At 38.3% G+C, this 17,426-nt stretch overlaps 4 protein-coding genes across 5 annotated transcripts in view; 3 read left to right on the top strand and 1 right to left on the bottom strand.

Moving 5' to 3' along the window:
- Window positions 1-2,785: 2,785 nt before the first annotated feature.
- On the bottom strand, window positions 2,786-3,926 carry LOC105698362. Its single transcript, XM_012422549.1, has 2 exons — window positions 3,715-3,926; window positions 2,786-3,286 (listed from the first exon to the last, which is right to left on the bottom strand). Exons 1-2 carry the CDS (start codon window positions 3,841-3,843, stop codon window positions 2,960-2,962), a joined length of 456 nt encoding a protein of 151 aa, XP_012277972.1. The 5' UTR covers window positions 3,844-3,926; the 3' UTR covers window positions 2,786-2,959.
- A 3,145-nt stretch (window positions 3,927-7,071) lies between these two features.
- LOC105698349 (CAAX prenyl protease 1 homolog) lies at window positions 7,072-8,130 on the top strand. The gene is made up of 3 exons (XM_012422532.1): window positions 7,072-7,251; window positions 7,676-7,807; window positions 7,909-8,130. Exons 1-3 carry the CDS (start codon window positions 7,072-7,074, stop codon window positions 8,128-8,130), a joined length of 534 nt encoding a protein of 177 aa, XP_012277955.1.
- Window positions 8,131-8,952: 822 nt separating this feature from the next.
- Window positions 8,953-13,376, top strand: LOC105698410 (protein wntless). 2 transcript variants are annotated; one of them, XM_012422649.2, is made up of 12 exons: window positions 8,953-9,159; window positions 9,446-9,633; window positions 9,706-9,811; window positions 9,892-10,016; window positions 10,138-10,293; window positions 10,405-10,582; window positions 10,671-10,798; window positions 10,894-10,899; window positions 10,974-11,135; window positions 11,246-11,473; window positions 11,546-11,743; window positions 11,811-13,376. In XM_012422649.2, the coding sequence occupies exons 1-11, from the start codon at window positions 9,054-9,056 to the stop codon at window positions 11,723-11,725; spliced, it is 1,563 nt and encodes a 520-aa protein (XP_012278072.1). In that variant the 5' UTR covers window positions 8,953-9,053; the 3' UTR covers window positions 11,726-11,743; window positions 11,811-13,376. The 2 variants fall into 2 exon arrangements, with proteins under 2 accessions (XP_012278072.1, XP_012278071.1); XM_012422648.2 differs by having other exon boundaries at window positions 9,054-9,159; window positions 11,546-11,699; window positions 11,811-11,911.
- Window positions 13,377-14,930: 1,554 nt separating this feature from the next.
- Window positions 14,931-17,426, top strand: part of LOC105698367 (ubiquitin-conjugating enzyme E2 H) — a 40,006-nt gene continuing 37,510 nt past the window's right edge. Inside the window, exon 1 of the mRNA XM_012422558.2 lies at window positions 14,931-15,668. Within this exon, the coding sequence (XP_012277981.1) occupies window positions 15,616-15,668 (53 nt within the window). The 5' untranslated portion in view covers window positions 14,931-15,615. The remainder of the gene's footprint in view (window positions 15,669-17,426) is intronic.

Genomic DNA, 17,426 nt, shown 5'->3' with positions numbered 1-17,426 from the left:
CTCGACGTACTGCTGGGGACTCGAAATATTTTATAAACGGGAAAAGAAAGAGAAAAATCGAAATGCGACAGATTATGAATTCATTCACTCTCGGGATTCACGCCCTGTACATCAACGTATCGTTTTATGCATTCACATTAAGGGGTTACATCACGATGGAAGTCTGAAAAATCGAATTTTTTTCTTTTAGTTTAACTGATATAGTTTTTAGTTCGCACATGCCATTGGTTTCAATAGAAATATTTTATTGCTCGATGAGTCCAGAATGTAATGATGAATTTCAATTTTTCTTTTATTTTATGAACCAAATCAGAAAAATGAACATTTAACACTAGAACTACCGACGGATTTTTTTGTATAGGATGGGCCATTTGAAACCAGTCATTTTTACTGGTCTTGGTAGTTCTAGTGTTAAAACCGCTTCTTTTAAAGCAATATTTTTAATGTCGCTGGCGTCGATAGCGCCTACAAGTTTTATCTGATTTACTTCAAACTCTCATATCATTTTTCTTTTTACATTATCTAGGTCGGTATGTAGAAGTTTTGCGATATGCTTACAACCGCGAGTGCTAAATATTTTTATGTAAGATTTTTTTAGCAAAAATCGAAATCCTTTCAATTACGTCTCGTTTCCGTAAAAATGAATATTTTTAAAATATCTTACGTAGCGTCCTAGCAAATATAATATTATATAAAAATGAGACATTTTTGGTTTTCTGCCCTGTATCAAAAAGTGTACCCGTAATTAACGCTATAGCAACGAGAGTAATCTGAAAAGGCGTTGCAGCAATACAACTCCATACTCGTTACTTTATGTTAAACTATGCATACTAAATATGCACGTTCTTTTATACCTGTATACTAAAGTTTCATCGTTAAAACTTCCACTTAGCTTCTCCTTTTTTTTCGAAAAAGGATTACAAAATATCGAAATAGTTTTCAAACACACGTCGTGATGTAACCCATTAAATCATTTACGAAAGTTATACGGTCGGAATAGCAATAAATAGGTAGCCCAACAACTAAGTCTTGTTTAGAAAAAATTCGCGGGTGTTTGAAAACATAAAAAGTAATAATGTAAGTAACAGGATGTAGCTAAAAGTTGAGTTAAGATTTCGGATTGTTCACAATTTTTATTAGCACCCGTGCAATATGTTTGATCACAGTAATGCATGTTGTTAGGACGGCCACGTGGACTAATAATATCGGCGAAACCGCTCAATGATTGATCCCTTCAATCAACCTCCTCTGTTGTACGGTATGGGGAATGTCTCGTTTTCCGGTAATCCCAATAAATCGATATATAGCGTTGCGGAATTACCGGAGGATGGATAAGAGCATAGTTTCGTAGCAATTGACGTTCTAGAAAAAATTACGAATATTGAAAGAAAAAAAATGAAAAAAAAAAGAAAAGAATAAAATAAAAAGTAAAAATCAGGTCAATGATTAGAAACTGAAGTGAGATTTTAGGCTCTCCACCGATTTTATTTTTATCGATGTGATGAATTACATTAATGTATGTATGTATGTACGTTATTAGGACATTCTTGTGGACCAATGAAATCGATGGAACAGTTTTCTCACGACAGAAGTCGATCCTCTTGGAGTATATGCTCTTCTCAGCTGGCTCAGTAATTCGTCGTTTGGACCAATTCCCACGCGTGGTTTGATTACATTCAAAATTTTACCTGCAGAGAATAAAAGATCATTGTGACAGGAAAATGTTTCCCTCTACTGAAGAACAGGCGATTGTTTTACCTTCTTCGCGAAACATATAGATGTTGTACAAAGCTACTGCTGGGACGGGCATGAGTGCGAGGATCGACAATATCGTGGACACTTGCACCCCGTTTGTCGGAGTCCAATCTTCGCCGAGATAGACCCAATTCGCAATGTATATTATCTGTTGGAAATATTGTACGTACAATTACAGTTCATAGGTTATTATATTAATTTAGAGGATATAAAAGTTATTACAGTGCCTATTATTGGCCCCACAACCCATGAAATTTGGGTCAACAATGTAGGTCTGTAACCCAACATGAATTCGATATCGATGCAAATGTGGTGTAAGCCATAGATATACACAAATCCGAAGAGCATCATGGTCAACGTAATCGTAATTCCCGGCGCAAATAGGTGGTCCATATTCAACAGAAATGTGTACCCTTTCTAAATGAAATTCGAACAGAAGATCAATTGGATGAATATAATAAATATAATTAACTACGAGAAGGTTTCTCACCTTAGTAAGGAAAGGCACACTTAATGCCCAGCATGTTGAACATGCAAGAAAGTTGCGAATTGTCCGATATTTTTTCAACATTGGAATCAGTGGCACGCAAATATCCAAAATCGTTTGCAAATTTACACTCTGAAACATTTATTTTGAATTAGTACATAAGGTAGAGAAGAAATTTCTCCTTTCTTCTTCATATTAATTATACGTATATCAAGCAATATATCACATACGGTTACACCTAAGAATGTATCAATTAATTGTGGATTTTTCACACGTTACATTTTTAATTATTTAGTGTATTAATTACAGCTGTACTTACAATAGCATATATGGATATGACCACCACCGTGAAAAAGTAGCCGAATGTAAATAATCGAGAAGCATGCAATTTGGAAATGGCATCTGGGACGAGAATGAACAGCATAGAGTCCGCTGATTCGAAACGAAAAACTTTTTAGTTGCACGTGGTAAAGACTGCTAAAATATAAGTGGTAGATATTTTACGAGATACATGTTTCGTTCTTTTAAGATGACATGAAAGTTGCATCGGAAAGGTTTATCGTTTATGAAACTTTTCTTTAAAATGGGTGAACTGAATCGTTTGAAGTTTTACCATTTGAATAGGGAGGTCTTAAGGAAGGTGCTGAAAGTCACATTTCATTTTTATTAAAAAAAATTAAAAACGCGCTGGTAAACGAATTAAAAAGAAATAAAATTTTATGGGCTTTCATATCGCCTTAAGGTTTTAACTGAATTTTGACGTCGTAATAAATAGAAGATGTAAGGGAGAAACATACCTACCACGGTATCGGTGTTGTAGACGAATTTGTGGTGAGTTTGTTGCGAATAATCGCGGTCTCTCATCCTCATTCTTAAAAAAACCACAGTGCCAGTAAAGAGCGACGTAAGGGTAGTTATTGCGCAGATACGTAATGCAGTAATGTCTATCCTTGATCGGAATACGCTTTGTGAGCCGTATAATAGTATTATGCCATAAGTGGCACCTTGTATGTACAGAGAGTGAATTACTGCCGCGACAACTGCCTGTTAAGGAAAAAAAATAATCATGAAAGAATTGAGAATTCCTTAGCAAAGTGTTCGTACATCAACAACGACATCATTATTGTTCTAATAATTTAATTATTGATTTCTGTAAGTATAGAGATAGTTTCTATTCTCCTATATTGACTTGAATTGTATTCAATTTCCAAAAAACTTCGGCTTACAAGTCACTTTGTTTGTATTGGAAATTTTACGTTACGTTTCAACCCCCGATGTGGATCAACTTCAAAAACTGTTAAAACGTTTGCTGTTTTTACGCCCATAATTACGTAAGGCAATCAGTGAAACTAATTACCATAATTTTAAAGCTACCCTATGTATTTAGTATATAAAAAATTATTTAAAAATGTCTCCCGTAGTTAATCTATAACTATTGTACTACTTAGCGGTTGTCGAAACAGACTTAGTACTTTGAAACTAATTTTGTTGGGGATGAAATAGAAACTCAGTCCTGTCGAGGCTTCCTCCGCAGCTCTCAACATGTTAGCCACAAAGATAATTATCATAATTATGTAGGCGATAGGTATCAGTGCATACATTGTCTGTAAAAGTAATACATAATTAATTTAGATTCTCCATTCTCCTTTTCACTCAAACAAATATTTGTGACTGGAAAAGAAAATTTAATAAATTCGTTGCCCAATTGATGACTTAATGCATTGCAACTACAGTTCAATAATCATTTTTGTAATATCTGTACAATGTTTCTGCAAATTTTATTGAAGTATTTTAATAATCATACGTACGTAATATAATTTCAGTTTTCTAAACGTGAACAGGTACACCAGAAACCAGATTATCGTGAGGATGTAGATAAGTTTCGACAATTGGGAGTTGGGTTTGTTGTTGTCAATGAGGTTCGCCTGATCAAGAAACGTTGTCATCCAAAACACCGCAGCAGGAGTTTCCACGGAAAAATTGGCCATTTCCGAACATGTCAGGTTAAAAGTGACCTCAGGACAATAAGTCCATGGCATTGGCTCGGGTATGAGTGTCATGTAAATGTACACAGCCGCGTACGTGGTCAAAGCCGCATAGTGAATGATAAATGCGAAACTGAAGATGATCATAGACACTCCAACGCCTACGATGAACATTGGAATGACTAAAATGTTCTTTACATTTTGCGATTACATGGATAACGTTAACGTTACTTACCCTCAATTAAGGGACACAGCTGGAATACATATGGTGGTCCCTTACTTATGTACTGACCAAGATTTACTTGGAGAACGAATATCGGGTATGATACAACAATTGTTGCTATTACGTAGGAAAGCACAAAAAACCCTGTAAAGAAATTACTGTCTGTACTATTTTCAGAGGAAAATTATTATTTCATTCAGGTAGATGATCCATTTTAATAAGTAATTGCGGTATAATGGCACTCACCACCATTGTACACGTACACTTTTCTTGGGTACCTCCATAGCGATCCAAGACTGAGAGAGGCGGAAATCATCATTATGTAAAACTTTATTCTCCTATCCTAAAATGAATTTCAAAACGTATTAAAATGTCGATCACGTTGAAACGATAGAGAACAACGTTGTTAATAAATATTAGTTGGCAACGAAAAACCATACCGCGCACGGTATTCCTTCTACAGGGACTTGAATGTGATGGGAAGTATTCTGAAAAACAAGATTCATTTTTAGGATAAATTTGCGAAATGTCATCCTTAGTGATAGACAATGACGTACGTCTGCGTGATCCCTCGGTAGATGTATATCGACCACATCTGTAAATTCATTGCATAAATAGGTTTGGAAGTAATAGTATAAAATGTGTATAAGTGGATTTAATGCAATTAACATAAATTTGAAACCTTTTCTGCCTCCGTCGTCGATGCTTCCATATTCGTCCACGTCGTCGGACTGGCTGTCCATTGTGTAATCCAATTTCATCTTCGAAATTTCTTTTCATTCTCTTTTAGTGGATTTATTGGGCAGTTGCGGATATTTCCTACTAATATATGTACAAATGCCGCTGTCCAATTTTTTATAGTCATCAGATTTACATAATCAAAAATACTATAATAGGTTTTTACGAAGTCGTGGTCGGCTCCTTTTCTTTGTTTTCAGCCCGTTTCATTGCCTTCGTCTACTTTTTCCGGTTTCATTTTAAAGTATCTTGCACAACTTTACGATGCTACCGATATCTGTGAAGCCTTTTGCAATAGAAACATGACAGGACTCGCAGTTTGTTTGATGGGAATAATATTTATTAATGAAATCACTTCCAAAAATGTCTATCATTAATATCCATGCTGCTCTGAATGAAAGATAATGAATTTACAAATTGTATGGAACTTTAATGAAAGATAATGAATTTACAAATTGTGCGGAAGAGGTTCTTATAAATAATAAAGTATTATGCTGATTGCGGAACAACATCTCCAGGCGGGAATACTCGTGTATATTTGGACAAAGTATCTTTGGCAACAATATTTACGGTCTCGTCAAGTCAGTTTCTTTCTTCCTTTGATTATCGGTTACATAATTATTTTACCATTTTTATTTTCACATAAACATCACATTCGCGTCTGTGGCGAAACTTACACAAAATTATTATTTTGAATTTTCGCCTTGTTTATTTCTATTTGATCTCTTTCCTTTATCAACTAAATGTTAAGCTAATATAATCATTTAAATTTTCAGTGTATTGCTCTACAGATACACTCAGTCGCCCCTATCGAGTTGGAAAATCCTGATGAAAATGAGTACGAAAGGAAACGTACGATGACAATCTATTTCGAGGGGATAAAATCTCTCAAAGAAGGCACCGACATTACTCTGACTACGGTACTTTTACAACATAAAGTTTTCTTAAGGGGATGTGAAAGTGTCATCCGAGAGGTCGATCGTTCATGCAACTTTCTACGAACTGGGTGTACTGAATCGTTTCAAACTTTACGACATAAATATAGAGACTATAAGGAAGGTCCTGACACTCGTGAAGTTTTATTGTTTATAAACAATTTTGAAAATATCTATAAATAAATAGTTTAAAAATTGGGATTTCGTGGATGTCAGGATCTTCCTTATAGCCTCCATATTCACATACTCAAGTTTGAAACGATTCGGTAAACCCAGTTCGGAGAAAAGTTTCATAAATGCGACCTCTGTGATGCCACTTTTATATCACCTTAAAACTAAGTGAAACTACAAATATCCTTCTAAATAACAATTAACAAATAACAATGACATAAGTGTCTCTATATTCCGTGAAAATAAGCCATTCTATCCTTCAATTAGCTTCCCTTAACGTTTCAGACTTTGATCCTCTTCCAAGGTCTCCGAAAACTATGGGACGTCTCTCACGAAATCGTAGCATATTTTGGGTTCACGGATTCGTCCGGCATTTTCGAAAACGCCGTCTTTCTGACAATGATGAACAGCTTCCATTTCCTCAAAACTTTACCCTTTATCACGTACGAAATCATAATGGCTGACTCGCAACAAGAAATGCAACGCATCACGTTGACGGACATCTTTCTAGAGCATACGCTCATTCAGACTCTTTTGTTCCCGATCATATGTCTTATATTTTTCCTCTTTAAATTGCGTGGTAACAGTACGCTGTTATGCATTTTCTTCGTAACCGAGCTGGAAATCCTTTGGACATTTTTCGTTTCCGATCCATCCGCGTCGTTATATCGCGGCGAGCTTCGAACGAGCTTGAGCGCTTTTTTGCAAGATCAGGGATTCCCCCTACATGATATTCACGTATCAAATGGCTACGTGTGTTCAAATCACCATAGCAGAATGTATTTTCGTGGAAAAACGGGACAGAAAATGCTCGTCCTGAGCGAGGACATTGCTGGTCCAAATTATCTATCAACCCTCGATGAAACGTTAACCACAGAAGAGGTCGTCGCAATAGCGGCGCACGAATTGGGGCACTGGAAGTACTGTCATTATTGCATCAATCTCGTCGTGAATCAAGTGAGAGCTTTATATTAAAATTGTACTTTACAAAGTGTTGTTTACCCACCATGCACACTATGTTACAGTAACATAACATGGAAATAACATGACATGTAACGAATGTTATTGAAAAGATATATTAATATTATATAACGTCGAATTATTACCGCTCGGTAACATTGCTACAAACTTGAAGCATTGCAGTTATATTACATAACATAACATATAACATGTTACCGATATGTTACGTATACGTTACATTATTCGGTTTATAACAGTGTTATAAAGCTGCGTAGGGAATAGTAATACAGATTTTACTTATATATTTATGTAAGTTACTTTACATGTTACAAACGCTATGTAATGGTTATATTATTGTTACGTAACCGTGTTGGTGGGTACTACTACTTTGCAAAAGTGTTTTACGTTTTATTATTTGCAGCTGTGCTTGGGTTTAGAGATGTTCTCCATGTTCTGGTTACTGAAATATCAACCATTATATACGGCTTTTGGTTTTGACGATACACCTACTTCCATTGGTCTCACTCTATTACGATATAGTTGTGTGACGGATGTAAGTTGTTTGAAATGAATACGCAAAGATTGTTAATTATTGGAAATTGTTGTTATTAGTTAGATATATTTATTGGTGCACATGTCCTTTCTACTCCGCAGATGTGCAGGTTCTTCGTAAGAGTAGTGAATAGAAGCACGGAATTTAGTGCGGACAGGCACGTGAAGGTACTAAGGAAACATCGACATTTAAAAAGTGCAATGATTAAAATAGAAAAGAACGACGGTTTGTTTCCAGTGCAGGATTGGCTCTACTCCTTGTGCTGTAATTTTCAGCCAACTTGTTATGAGCGTATAAAAGCTATTAATAATTACATTCCATGAGGTAACGTGCAACCATAAAAAATAACCCTGCAAATCATAAATATTGCATAAAATATCGCAACTTTTACAATTACCACGTGCCAGTTCATAATCACTTTAAATTGTTGTGATATATGCAAATATTTATTACGTATAAATATGTTTAGTGAAGTGTATTTTAAATAATGTAATGTAAATAATAAATACACAAATCCTAGCGAAAACTGGGAATTTATGTTACATGAAATGTTTTCAAAAGTATGACGAGTACAGAGATTCCAATTTCAAATTTTCCCGCCAAAAATGTCGAGCGTAGTTTGTAGATAGTGGCGCTATTTTCGTAGACTTATCTGAGGCTCTCATTCTAAAATGGTCCTCAAGTTCCAGTTTTAATGGTCAGGGCGTCTATTACGTAAAGCAAATTGAGCGAAAATGTGAAAAATGAGTAGCTGACGGTATTACGGAACGTTTTTAGGAGTGAAAATGCGAAACCATTCATATGAATTGGTTCGACACAAATTTTTAGGTGAAATGGAGAAGCATACATACATATATAATAACAGGTGACGCAGAGGTTGGAACCAGATATTCCGATATTACATTTCTACAAAATCAATCTAGAAGTTTTGTCAACTATCTGTATACATTTAATTTGTGCAATTTTTTCTATTCGAAATGGTCCTGCCAGCACAGAAGCGGTGTATATTAATACAAGCCCTCCTCATAATATATGTATATATCTCATGGCTAACCTCAAAGATGGCAGCACACGATTGCGTTCCCGTTAAATAGCCTGTAAGTAACCTTCTACTCAATCTTTCATCCCAACCACCGGCAAATTAACGCAGGTGCAAGTGATTCGTGATCGCGTCGGTGCGAATAATTCGGAGCGGTGTTTTGTGAAGCGATTGTTGTAATTTAATTTTGCACGTTTACCCGTGAACATGCAGGGTACAATTATCGAAAATTTGAGCGGGAAAAAGCTCTCCGTACTAGTGACATTGCTAGTTATCGCGCAAGTGGTGTGCTTTTTAATAGGCGGCTTAATAGGTAAGCGACGGTGCGTCGGTCCTTTGTTTACTATTGATGCTTTCTTAGGCCACCCACGTTTTTAGTTCCAACACTCGTTATTCAATTATTAATGATTTTAATATTCTATCTTGTGATATAATATTATTATTTTAAGGCAAAATGGTGCAACAGTAAATGTATAGTTTTATAAGATTTTTTGTGTGATAACAGAGGACATGCTATTGAACAAAGCCCTTGGAAAATGTATTCACGAACCCTTATTACAATGTCTCAATGATAAGGTTATTCATATTTGCCTAATTAGCACCAACTCCTGCCAGCAGTCAAAGTATTCTTGGAACTCCCTGTAAGGACATTCGGATTAATGGAACTGAACCAGGGGGTGGAAAGTGGTTTTATTCTCGAGGAAAAGGTGCCTGTACAGCGGTTCATTCTAATCATTTTATTTACGATAGTTACCATCAAGCTTATGAAGTCGTATATACATTCCAGGTATTGCTTTATTGTGGAAACATTTGATTAGGTTTTAATGAAAAGTATGTGTAAGTTTTCTATTTTCTGTAGATGCCAGTGCCAAAGAATAGTTTGCAACTGGATTATTCACGTTGGCAACAGAATCTTATTGGTGTATTGCAGATAGACATTGTGTATGACAGTCAAATAGAAATTGGTAGGCGGTTCTGCTACACTTATCATGGAATGCATGTTATAAATTAATTAAATTATTTATTTAATTTTATACATGTTCAGCTCCAAGGACCAAAATAACACTGGATGCAAGATTGGCATATAGGAATAAGGATGATTCAGAAGATGCTTGGAAACCATATGCAGCATCAGTTGTTGAAAGGATTTTAGATTGCAGTATTCAAAATGTAAATATACATACCTTGACCTTCTGCTATTTTTTACTTTCTATACGATTGGTGTACTTTCTAACTTCAAATTTGATTAAATTATCTGATATGTAAATTAACAGTTGCTTTTTTCTTTTAGGAAAAAGAACAATACAATTACAATTGTAATATACTTCCATTATTTGAATTAGGATCCTTGCATCATGATTACTATCTATTAAATATACGCATTCCTGCCGATACTGACAGAAACATTAATCAAGGTTTGGGTCATATTACTGATTTGTGGCTCACTGTAAGTATTACGAAACATATAGCATGTAATCATTTAATGATGATTAATGTGGTTATTTTTACAAGTATTATATAGCCCTTTTTATATATGTGATTTTATTTTATATTATAGGTTATAAATCAAAATGGAGGATTTACAAAAGTATGGGTGAGCTTGAAGACAATCTATTTCCCAATAATTGCGTGTGTTCTTGCTTGGTATTGGAGGAGAGTAAATATGCTTTCTCGGGCTCCTGCTCTTTTGGAATACATGCTTTTGGCATTAGGTTGTGCCCTTACATTTTTGAATTGTAAGTTAAATATTAACTAGTATATTAACAAAAAAATTATAATTCTACTAGAGTATAAAAAATGTAATATTTTACGTTTGCTATTTAGTACCCTTGGAGTACTTGACACTTGCATATGATATGCCATTTATGTTGCTTCTGGGAGATATTAGACAAGGTGTGTTTTATGCAACACTTTTATCATTTTGGCTTGTTTTTGCGGGCGAGCATCTTATGGTGAGTTGATTCATTACAAAAATTTACTATCCAATTTTAAACATGACACTAATTTGTTCTCATTCTCATGTTACATCGAATGTTCATTGGACCAGATTCAAGTGAGTACTTTATCTTTTTGCTTTGATTTGATAACTTGCAAACTACTAACTTACATTGATTATATTTTATTTAGGAAGGAGACCAAAGAAACACTCTTAAGTGCTACTGGCGTCATCTATCTGCTGTTGGTGTAGGATGTCTTTCCCTCTTTGTATTTGATATGTGTGAACGTGGAGTTCAGTTAAGAAATCCCTTCTACTCTATTTGGGTCACAGATCTTGGAACAAAGTTAGCTGTATCCTTAAACACTACTTAGAACATTCTTGAACACGAACATATCCATAATTAATGGTACACCACTTGAAATTCGTTCATTGATCGATTTTTCCTTAAGTGATAAAATAGTTATCATTTATTATTCTGGCTGGAATTTCGGCTGGCATTTATTTATTATTTTTAACATATATGATATGGAAAGTTTTTACAAACATGAGTGAGAAAAGAGCTGCACTGCCCAGCATGAGCTCAGCACGTCGTTTACACTATGAAGGAGTAATTTACCGTTTTAAGTTCCTGATGATGACTACATTATTATGTGCTTCATTAACTGTGGTTGGATTTATTCTTGGACAGGTAACTGACAAGGTTTCATTTTTTACTCATTGTTTTTTTATCATTTATATGTGTATTTACGTGATCATCCAGGTGGCAGAAGGGCAGTGGAAATGGGATGAGGAATTGGAGTTGGAAATGACTTCGGCATTTTTCACTGGTGTTTATGGAATGTGGAACGTATATATTTTAGCTTTGCTCTGCCTTTATGCACCTTCTCATAAGCAGTGGCCCATTGAACCTTCTGGTAATTACTCGGCAACAAATATATAAGAAGATGAAATCAATCAGGTTTTAATTTAATTTTTATTTACGAATGAGTTGATATAATAGTAATTGTATAATATATCATTTTCAGAAAACAGTCTGAGTGAAGAAATAGAATTTTCTCGATTACCGACCGATCCTCATGAGATGTTGTCTTTGACAGCTTTCGCACGAAAAACGGCAATGGAGTAATTTTAATCTGAAAAGTTTTATACTTTTCCATTTACTAATAATTGCATGGTAGGCCTAGATCAATAAGGCACAAAGCTGTTGTGCAGTATTTTAAAGGTAAATTGACTGAGTGATGATGAATATTTTGTGGTTCCGTTTTATATGCATCATTCATTTTACTGTAACATCATCACTTAAATTTTTTATCCGTTACGTTTATTGCAAAAATCAGAGCAGAATTTTTTTGTGACAGAACATGTTCACTTGGCACAAGTACTTATATTTGTAGAGTTTTAATGTGCAGGGTAAGTACGAAGTCAGTAAATTTGGATAAATAGATTATTTATCACATTAATAAGTAATAACTATTTTGTTCAATGACTCCTACGGAAATAAACATTTTTTGGGACGGTAAACTTTGACAATCAATAGTTTGCAAACAGCAAAACTGTTGGATATTCATAAGTGATATAAAAAGTTTTATGTCCCAAAATATGAGTCGACTGATTTTTCTATGTACAGCAGGTTTTTATACGTAGCGTCATGATACATAGTTGATTAATATTATATTAGTGTTTATGAAAAATAGTGAGAATCTCAACAATATCAGTGCACAGAAGACGAAAAGTTATTTCAGACTGACAATTTTTAAAGAAAATTAAAGCAATAGCATTGTGCAAACAGGATATAACGTCTTAAATTACGATCATGTAATTATTTAATTGTCCAGTTTATGTCGGAGCCTTCCAGGGGTTTTTAATGTTTACAATTTTTATTATAAACACGCTCCTTCAGTTTAAGCAACATATCGATGTTGGGCATTTACTTGTGATTAACCTTTGAAGGTATTTGTGCATCCAGCTGCAGAATTAGTATTAGAGGATCAGTATTCAGTACTTATTTTTAGAACTCAATGTGCAAGTTAAGAAATTATCATTGTCATTTCTGTCATTTCATATTGACAGTATTCTCGTGGTGTACACGAGCAGTGATAGGCCAATTATATTCTTAGTATTCAATATCATACATTCGCATATAATTAGGTATTTAAATACTTCTTATAGTTATAATCGAAAACGCGTAAAAAATGTGATAGTGCAATAATATTATTCAAACTAATTGTGTTTGGCATATAGTTGAACGATTCTATTCTGACGTCATATAGTATAATGGTAATTAATAAAAATACAGCGAATAAACGTAGGAAAATGTGCAGGAAATCAAAATAACAAGCCTACGGAGAGCTTAAGACTCCACAAAATATTAGTTCGTAAGAAAGTTGGTATTAGGCATGCCTGAAAAAAATGTTTCTCAATGCTTAATCTAGACTAAACGTAGCTCCATCCACGGGGTATCATTTTGTCATGTCTACCATTTAAATATGTAAGGATAAATGTACCATTGTTTTTACAATATTGACTACCTTTTCGTAATTTTTTAAAACTTTTGTACTGCATTCTTCAAAATAAATGGATTCGCTGGAAAAGATTTTATCGATTCTTCGATTAACCCAGTTGATGCTTCACAACATCGATGCATTTATTTTTAATAATTGTTCATGTTCATGTATAATTGTTTACATTATATACTATTATGTCTACTTGACATTGAATCACAGTGTTTTTATGAATCTACTACTTTCTGAATATAATTTAAGACTTACATTTCCTTGGCAAGATGTATAAAAAATGTAAGTAAACATACAATGTGATATGTAGACGATATACGCATTTTAATTTTTTTTGGAATTAACTTCAACATTGGGATTTCCTAATTTGAACTATTTATAGTGGTCCGTTCCATGTTTACACATTTCGCTGTTTATCACTGTTGACTTTTGCTCATCTTGGGATCATTCCAGAGCTTTTCATCTCCTTCTTGATTAGGGGTAATTTGCATCATAAGGAAGTTTAATCCGATTTGTACGAAACGAGAGAGATTAAAAATATTTAAATAAATTCTGTACATTATTACTCTGTACGCTCAGCAAATCGATTAATACATACTGACCAAGCACATTAACGATAATTTGATCTTTCATTTCTTCTACGTATTTCAGTCTTTGAATAAGAAGTATGCGTGTATTTTGTCCGTGCATAAATAATGTTACGCCGGGCTATTTCTTAATTACCTTGTAAAATAACATTCCGCACTGATCCTATACGTACATATAAGTGAATACATGTATGAGTATACGGTATAGTTTAAAAGAACGACATACATCCGTGTTTTGTTTCGCCTGTGACAAATCTTCTCTCGCGGTCGTAGATCGCACGAAACGTCACGTTCGCGTGGAATGCATATTTTACACGAGCCGAGTTAGAAAGATTTCGCGTGTCCATAAAAAAGAGTGTTTATATTGTGCGCAAAACTTTCAATCCGCATTTCCATTGAGATTCATTCCCATCGAGATAGGAGTCTTCATCGAAAACTGAACTTCCCGGAAGGTTCTAGGTTACCCTCCTATCTCCAAGTTCCCCAAGCTTCCAGACGATTCCAGCCATCGACGCATCTTCGTCGAAGGTACATTCCATTTATTTAGCCAGCATTAATCGATTAAATTCAAATTCAAATTGTTCTTTCCGCCACGTGGTATTTACGTACGGCCCGCTATGAAGGCGCCATCATGTCAACTATTCCGAAGTCGCGGATACGGCAGGTGCCCGAGGACGCACCAATCGCGAGCCGCGGACGGAGCTGCGCCGCTCGCGATTGGCTCGCTTCCCCGCAGGGCCGTTATCGAAGCGACTCTACGTTTCGTACATTCTCGAAAGGGGCTTCAATCGCCAGCGGGGGGCACGAGGAAGAGAAGTCTCCGCGAGACCGTTCCTCCTCCTCTCGCTCGCGCGGCGCTTCTCTCTTCGTCCTACTCGCCCGACGCAACGAGAGCGACGGAGACGGAGCGAGTCTCCTCGGGTCCGGAGTGGGGGAAGCGAAGAAGGCAAGATTTTCCACGGGGGTTCCGCGTCGCGGGACAGGTGTCGCGGCACTCGACGGTGCGTTAGGAAAGAATCGTAGCGTGGGCGCATTCCTGGGACGAGCCGAGCAGGAGAGGCCAGTCGCGTAGCGGAGTCAGATGTATCTCGGTCCGTGGAAGTGACAGGCTGCGCGGGGGTGCGAGCGAGAGAGACCGAGTCGAGGAAGGGTCGTCGGGTCGTCGGGTCGTCGGGGGTCTCGGCGAGGGTCGCGCGCTCGGTGGTCGTCCGTTGCGAACGGGCCCGCCGCGCGACGGTGGAGAGTCGTCGGTCGACGGGAGCGAGATGACCCGCTAGCCCTTCGGGTCCTCGCTGGGTGCGCGCGGACAACGGGGAGAGGAGCGGCGACGTCGGAGCGAGGGAGAGAGAGCGAGCGGCGCCACGCGGGTAAGAGAGGGACGGAGCTAGAGCGCGAGCGAGAGCGGTGGCGGACATCCTCGACGAGAGGACGCGCGCGAGGGAGCGAGAGAGACGGCGCCACTCGCGGAGCGAGCGAGACAGAGGGTGACCGTCGCGGTCTTTTGTCCGGACGGAAGGCCGAGCTCGAGGCCGATCGCCTCCTGGAGTCGTCCCGCGACTCCGCGACTCGGGTAAGTGTCGACGGGCCTTGGAACGAGCCCGGTGCCCGGAGGGGGACGACGAGCCAACTCCGGGGACACCCCGGGGCGGCCGCTCGGCCGACTCGCCGAGAGGAGCCTCGAGAGCAGCCGAGAAGGACGCGAGTTCCTTCGCAGGCGGGAGGCGAGAAATATGTCGTCACCCAGTGCTGGCAAGCGACGCATGGACACCGACGTTATCAAGCTGTATCCTTGAGTATGGGAGAGTCGGGAGAGGACCGTGCGTGAGCGTAATCGCGGGCCACGGGAGAGAACGAGGAAGCGGGACGGCGATACCCCGCGGGAACGGGAGGGACGGAGAGAGGGAGACCGCGGCCGAGCCACGCCGGACCTGGCCCTTCGGCCTTCCCTTTTGCCGCTCCGTCGTCGGGGCGCTGCACGTGGGTGGGGTTCGAGGAAGTGCGGGCTTTCGCCGAAAAAGGGATCCGTATCGACGGGTCGACGGTGCGCGAGCCCTTCGGTCGATAGGCCTCGTCCGCTGGCATAGAAGCGGCCACTTAACTTCGCGCTGTGCCGATGACGGGACAGCTGTTTTTAAACCAGCTGATTGCGCGGCGCGCGGCGCCCTGCCTTACCGACCGAGGGGAAACTGCGCACGCTGCCGTTGAAAGTCGAGGCGAAGGAGCGTGGCTTCCCCCGTTGGCAGGATTGTTTTTTTTTTTTCGTTCCACGGTCCTCGTCCCGTAGACGTTGTTCGCTCTCGTGGCACGCGGTGGTACGCCGTCGTTTTGGCCGAGTTATGCCAACGTCTTTGCTCTGGCCGAGGAAAAGTGCTGCTCGTTATCGTGCGAGGGCTCCACGCTCGGAGGGCCGAGCGAGGAACGAACCGTTGTTTATCCTTTTTGCGTTGTAAACAATTATGGACTGGTCTCGATGATGCTTTTTTTTTTGGAGGATCACGAGGAACGACGTGAAGTGATGGAAAAGATGCAGAGAATTGGTTAACGGATTTCCTTCTTGTCTTCGAGAGTTCGCGCAAATTGGCCTTCTCGCGGCTGGTTTTTTTTTTCCTTTGTTACCGTGACACGTCGAATGTTGAAAATGACGGGGCAGAGGAGGGCTTAACGTTTTAGGGTTTCGCTGGAAGTTGGGAACGGCGGGGAATATTTGACAGTTAACGTTTTGGTCAAATTTCTATCTTTGACCGTCGAGGTAATGTCTAGAAAATCGATGTTTCGAATTAGGTTGAAATTCGTGAAAAAAGGGAACTGGATTTTGTTTGAGTATAAAGTTACTCGGGTATACCTTTGCGTAAATATGATCTTTATGTTTTAAACGGTCTGGTACCGTGCGTGACATGTACGTGTTAAAATCGATTCGAGTCAATAAAAGAGACGATTTTCTGCTTCCGCAGAAGTTCGGAGTGGTCAAGGATTCATTCGGAAATAGCCGTGTATACTTTATTTATCGAATATCTTAGGTTGGGTAAAAATCCGCGCTGTCCAGGCTGGTAAACAAATCCGTGTAGGAATTTTTTTTGTCTTGTCTGCCTTCAATTCCAGACTTCTTTCCCTAGCATCACAAATGACGTGCCGGGGATTGAATAATCGTCGTGTCAAAAGTTCAGGCGTTTGTCGCACGCGGGTCGTCGATACTCCGTCCGTTGCATGTAAATAACCTTTGACAAAGGAAATGGAAAAACTCGAAAGGGTTCTGGCGATTCAATACGGAATACCTGAAATGATATATCCTTTTCTTTTTTTTTTTAATCGACTTTTTTCTCCATCACAGACGCAAAATATTCCTTCAAATAGATTACAGGTAACGAAGAAATTGATTTACGCGAAAAAATCTGAAAATTAGGAGTCGTCGACGATTAGGGGAGTAAATTCTTGAAATTCCTCAATCCCCACGACCACTCGTAATTCACCCGCATTTCATACATACCGCGCAGTTAAAACGCGACGTTCCGCACGCGGCTGATGACAGATTTTAACAGCCTTT

This window comes from Orussus abietinus, unplaced genomic scaffold, assembly GCF_000612105.2.
Source record: "Orussus abietinus isolate OABI.00-Male unplaced genomic scaffold, Oabi_2.0 scaffold70, whole genome shotgun sequence".
Classification (NCBI taxonomy): domain Eukaryota; kingdom Metazoa; phylum Arthropoda; class Insecta; order Hymenoptera; family Orussidae; genus Orussus; species Orussus abietinus.
Note: the sequence above shows the minus strand (reverse complement) of the source record. Positions and strands in the feature narration are given on the sequence as shown.

Excerpts from the sequence above, each read along its gene's own strand:
- LOC105698362 (XM_012422549.1), bottom strand. The coding sequence starts at position 3,843 with ATGTATGCACTGATACCTATCGCCTACATAATTATGATAATTATCTTT. Across the intron at positions 3,287-3,714 it reads CCAACAAAATTAGTTTCAAA|GCAGTTGTCGCGGCAGTAAT; the intron begins GTACTAAGTCTG and ends TTTCCTTAACAG.
- LOC105698349 (XM_012422532.1), top strand. The coding sequence starts at position 7,072 with ATGTATTTTCGTGGAAAAACGGGACAGAAAATGCTCGTCCTGAGCGAG. Across the intron at positions 7,252-7,675 it reads TCAATCTCGTCGTGAATCAA|CTGTGCTTGGGTTTAGAGAT; the intron begins GTGAGAGCTTTA and ends TATTATTTGCAG. Across the intron at positions 7,808-7,908 it reads GATATAGTTGTGTGACGGAT|ATGTGCAGGTTCTTCGTAAG; the intron begins GTAAGTTGTTTG and ends TCTACTCCGCAG.
- LOC105698410 (XM_012422648.2), top strand. The coding sequence starts at position 9,054 with ATGCAGGGTACAATTATCGAAAATTTGAGCGGGAAAAAGCTCTCCGTA. Across the intron at positions 9,634-9,705 it reads AAGTCGTATATACATTCCAG|ATGCCAGTGCCAAAGAATAG; the intron begins GTATTGCTTTAT and ends TATTTTCTGTAG. Across the intron at positions 11,700-11,810 it reads GTGGCCCATTGAACCTTCTG|AAAACAGTCTGAGTGAAGAA; the intron begins GTAATTACTCGG and ends TATCATTTTCAG.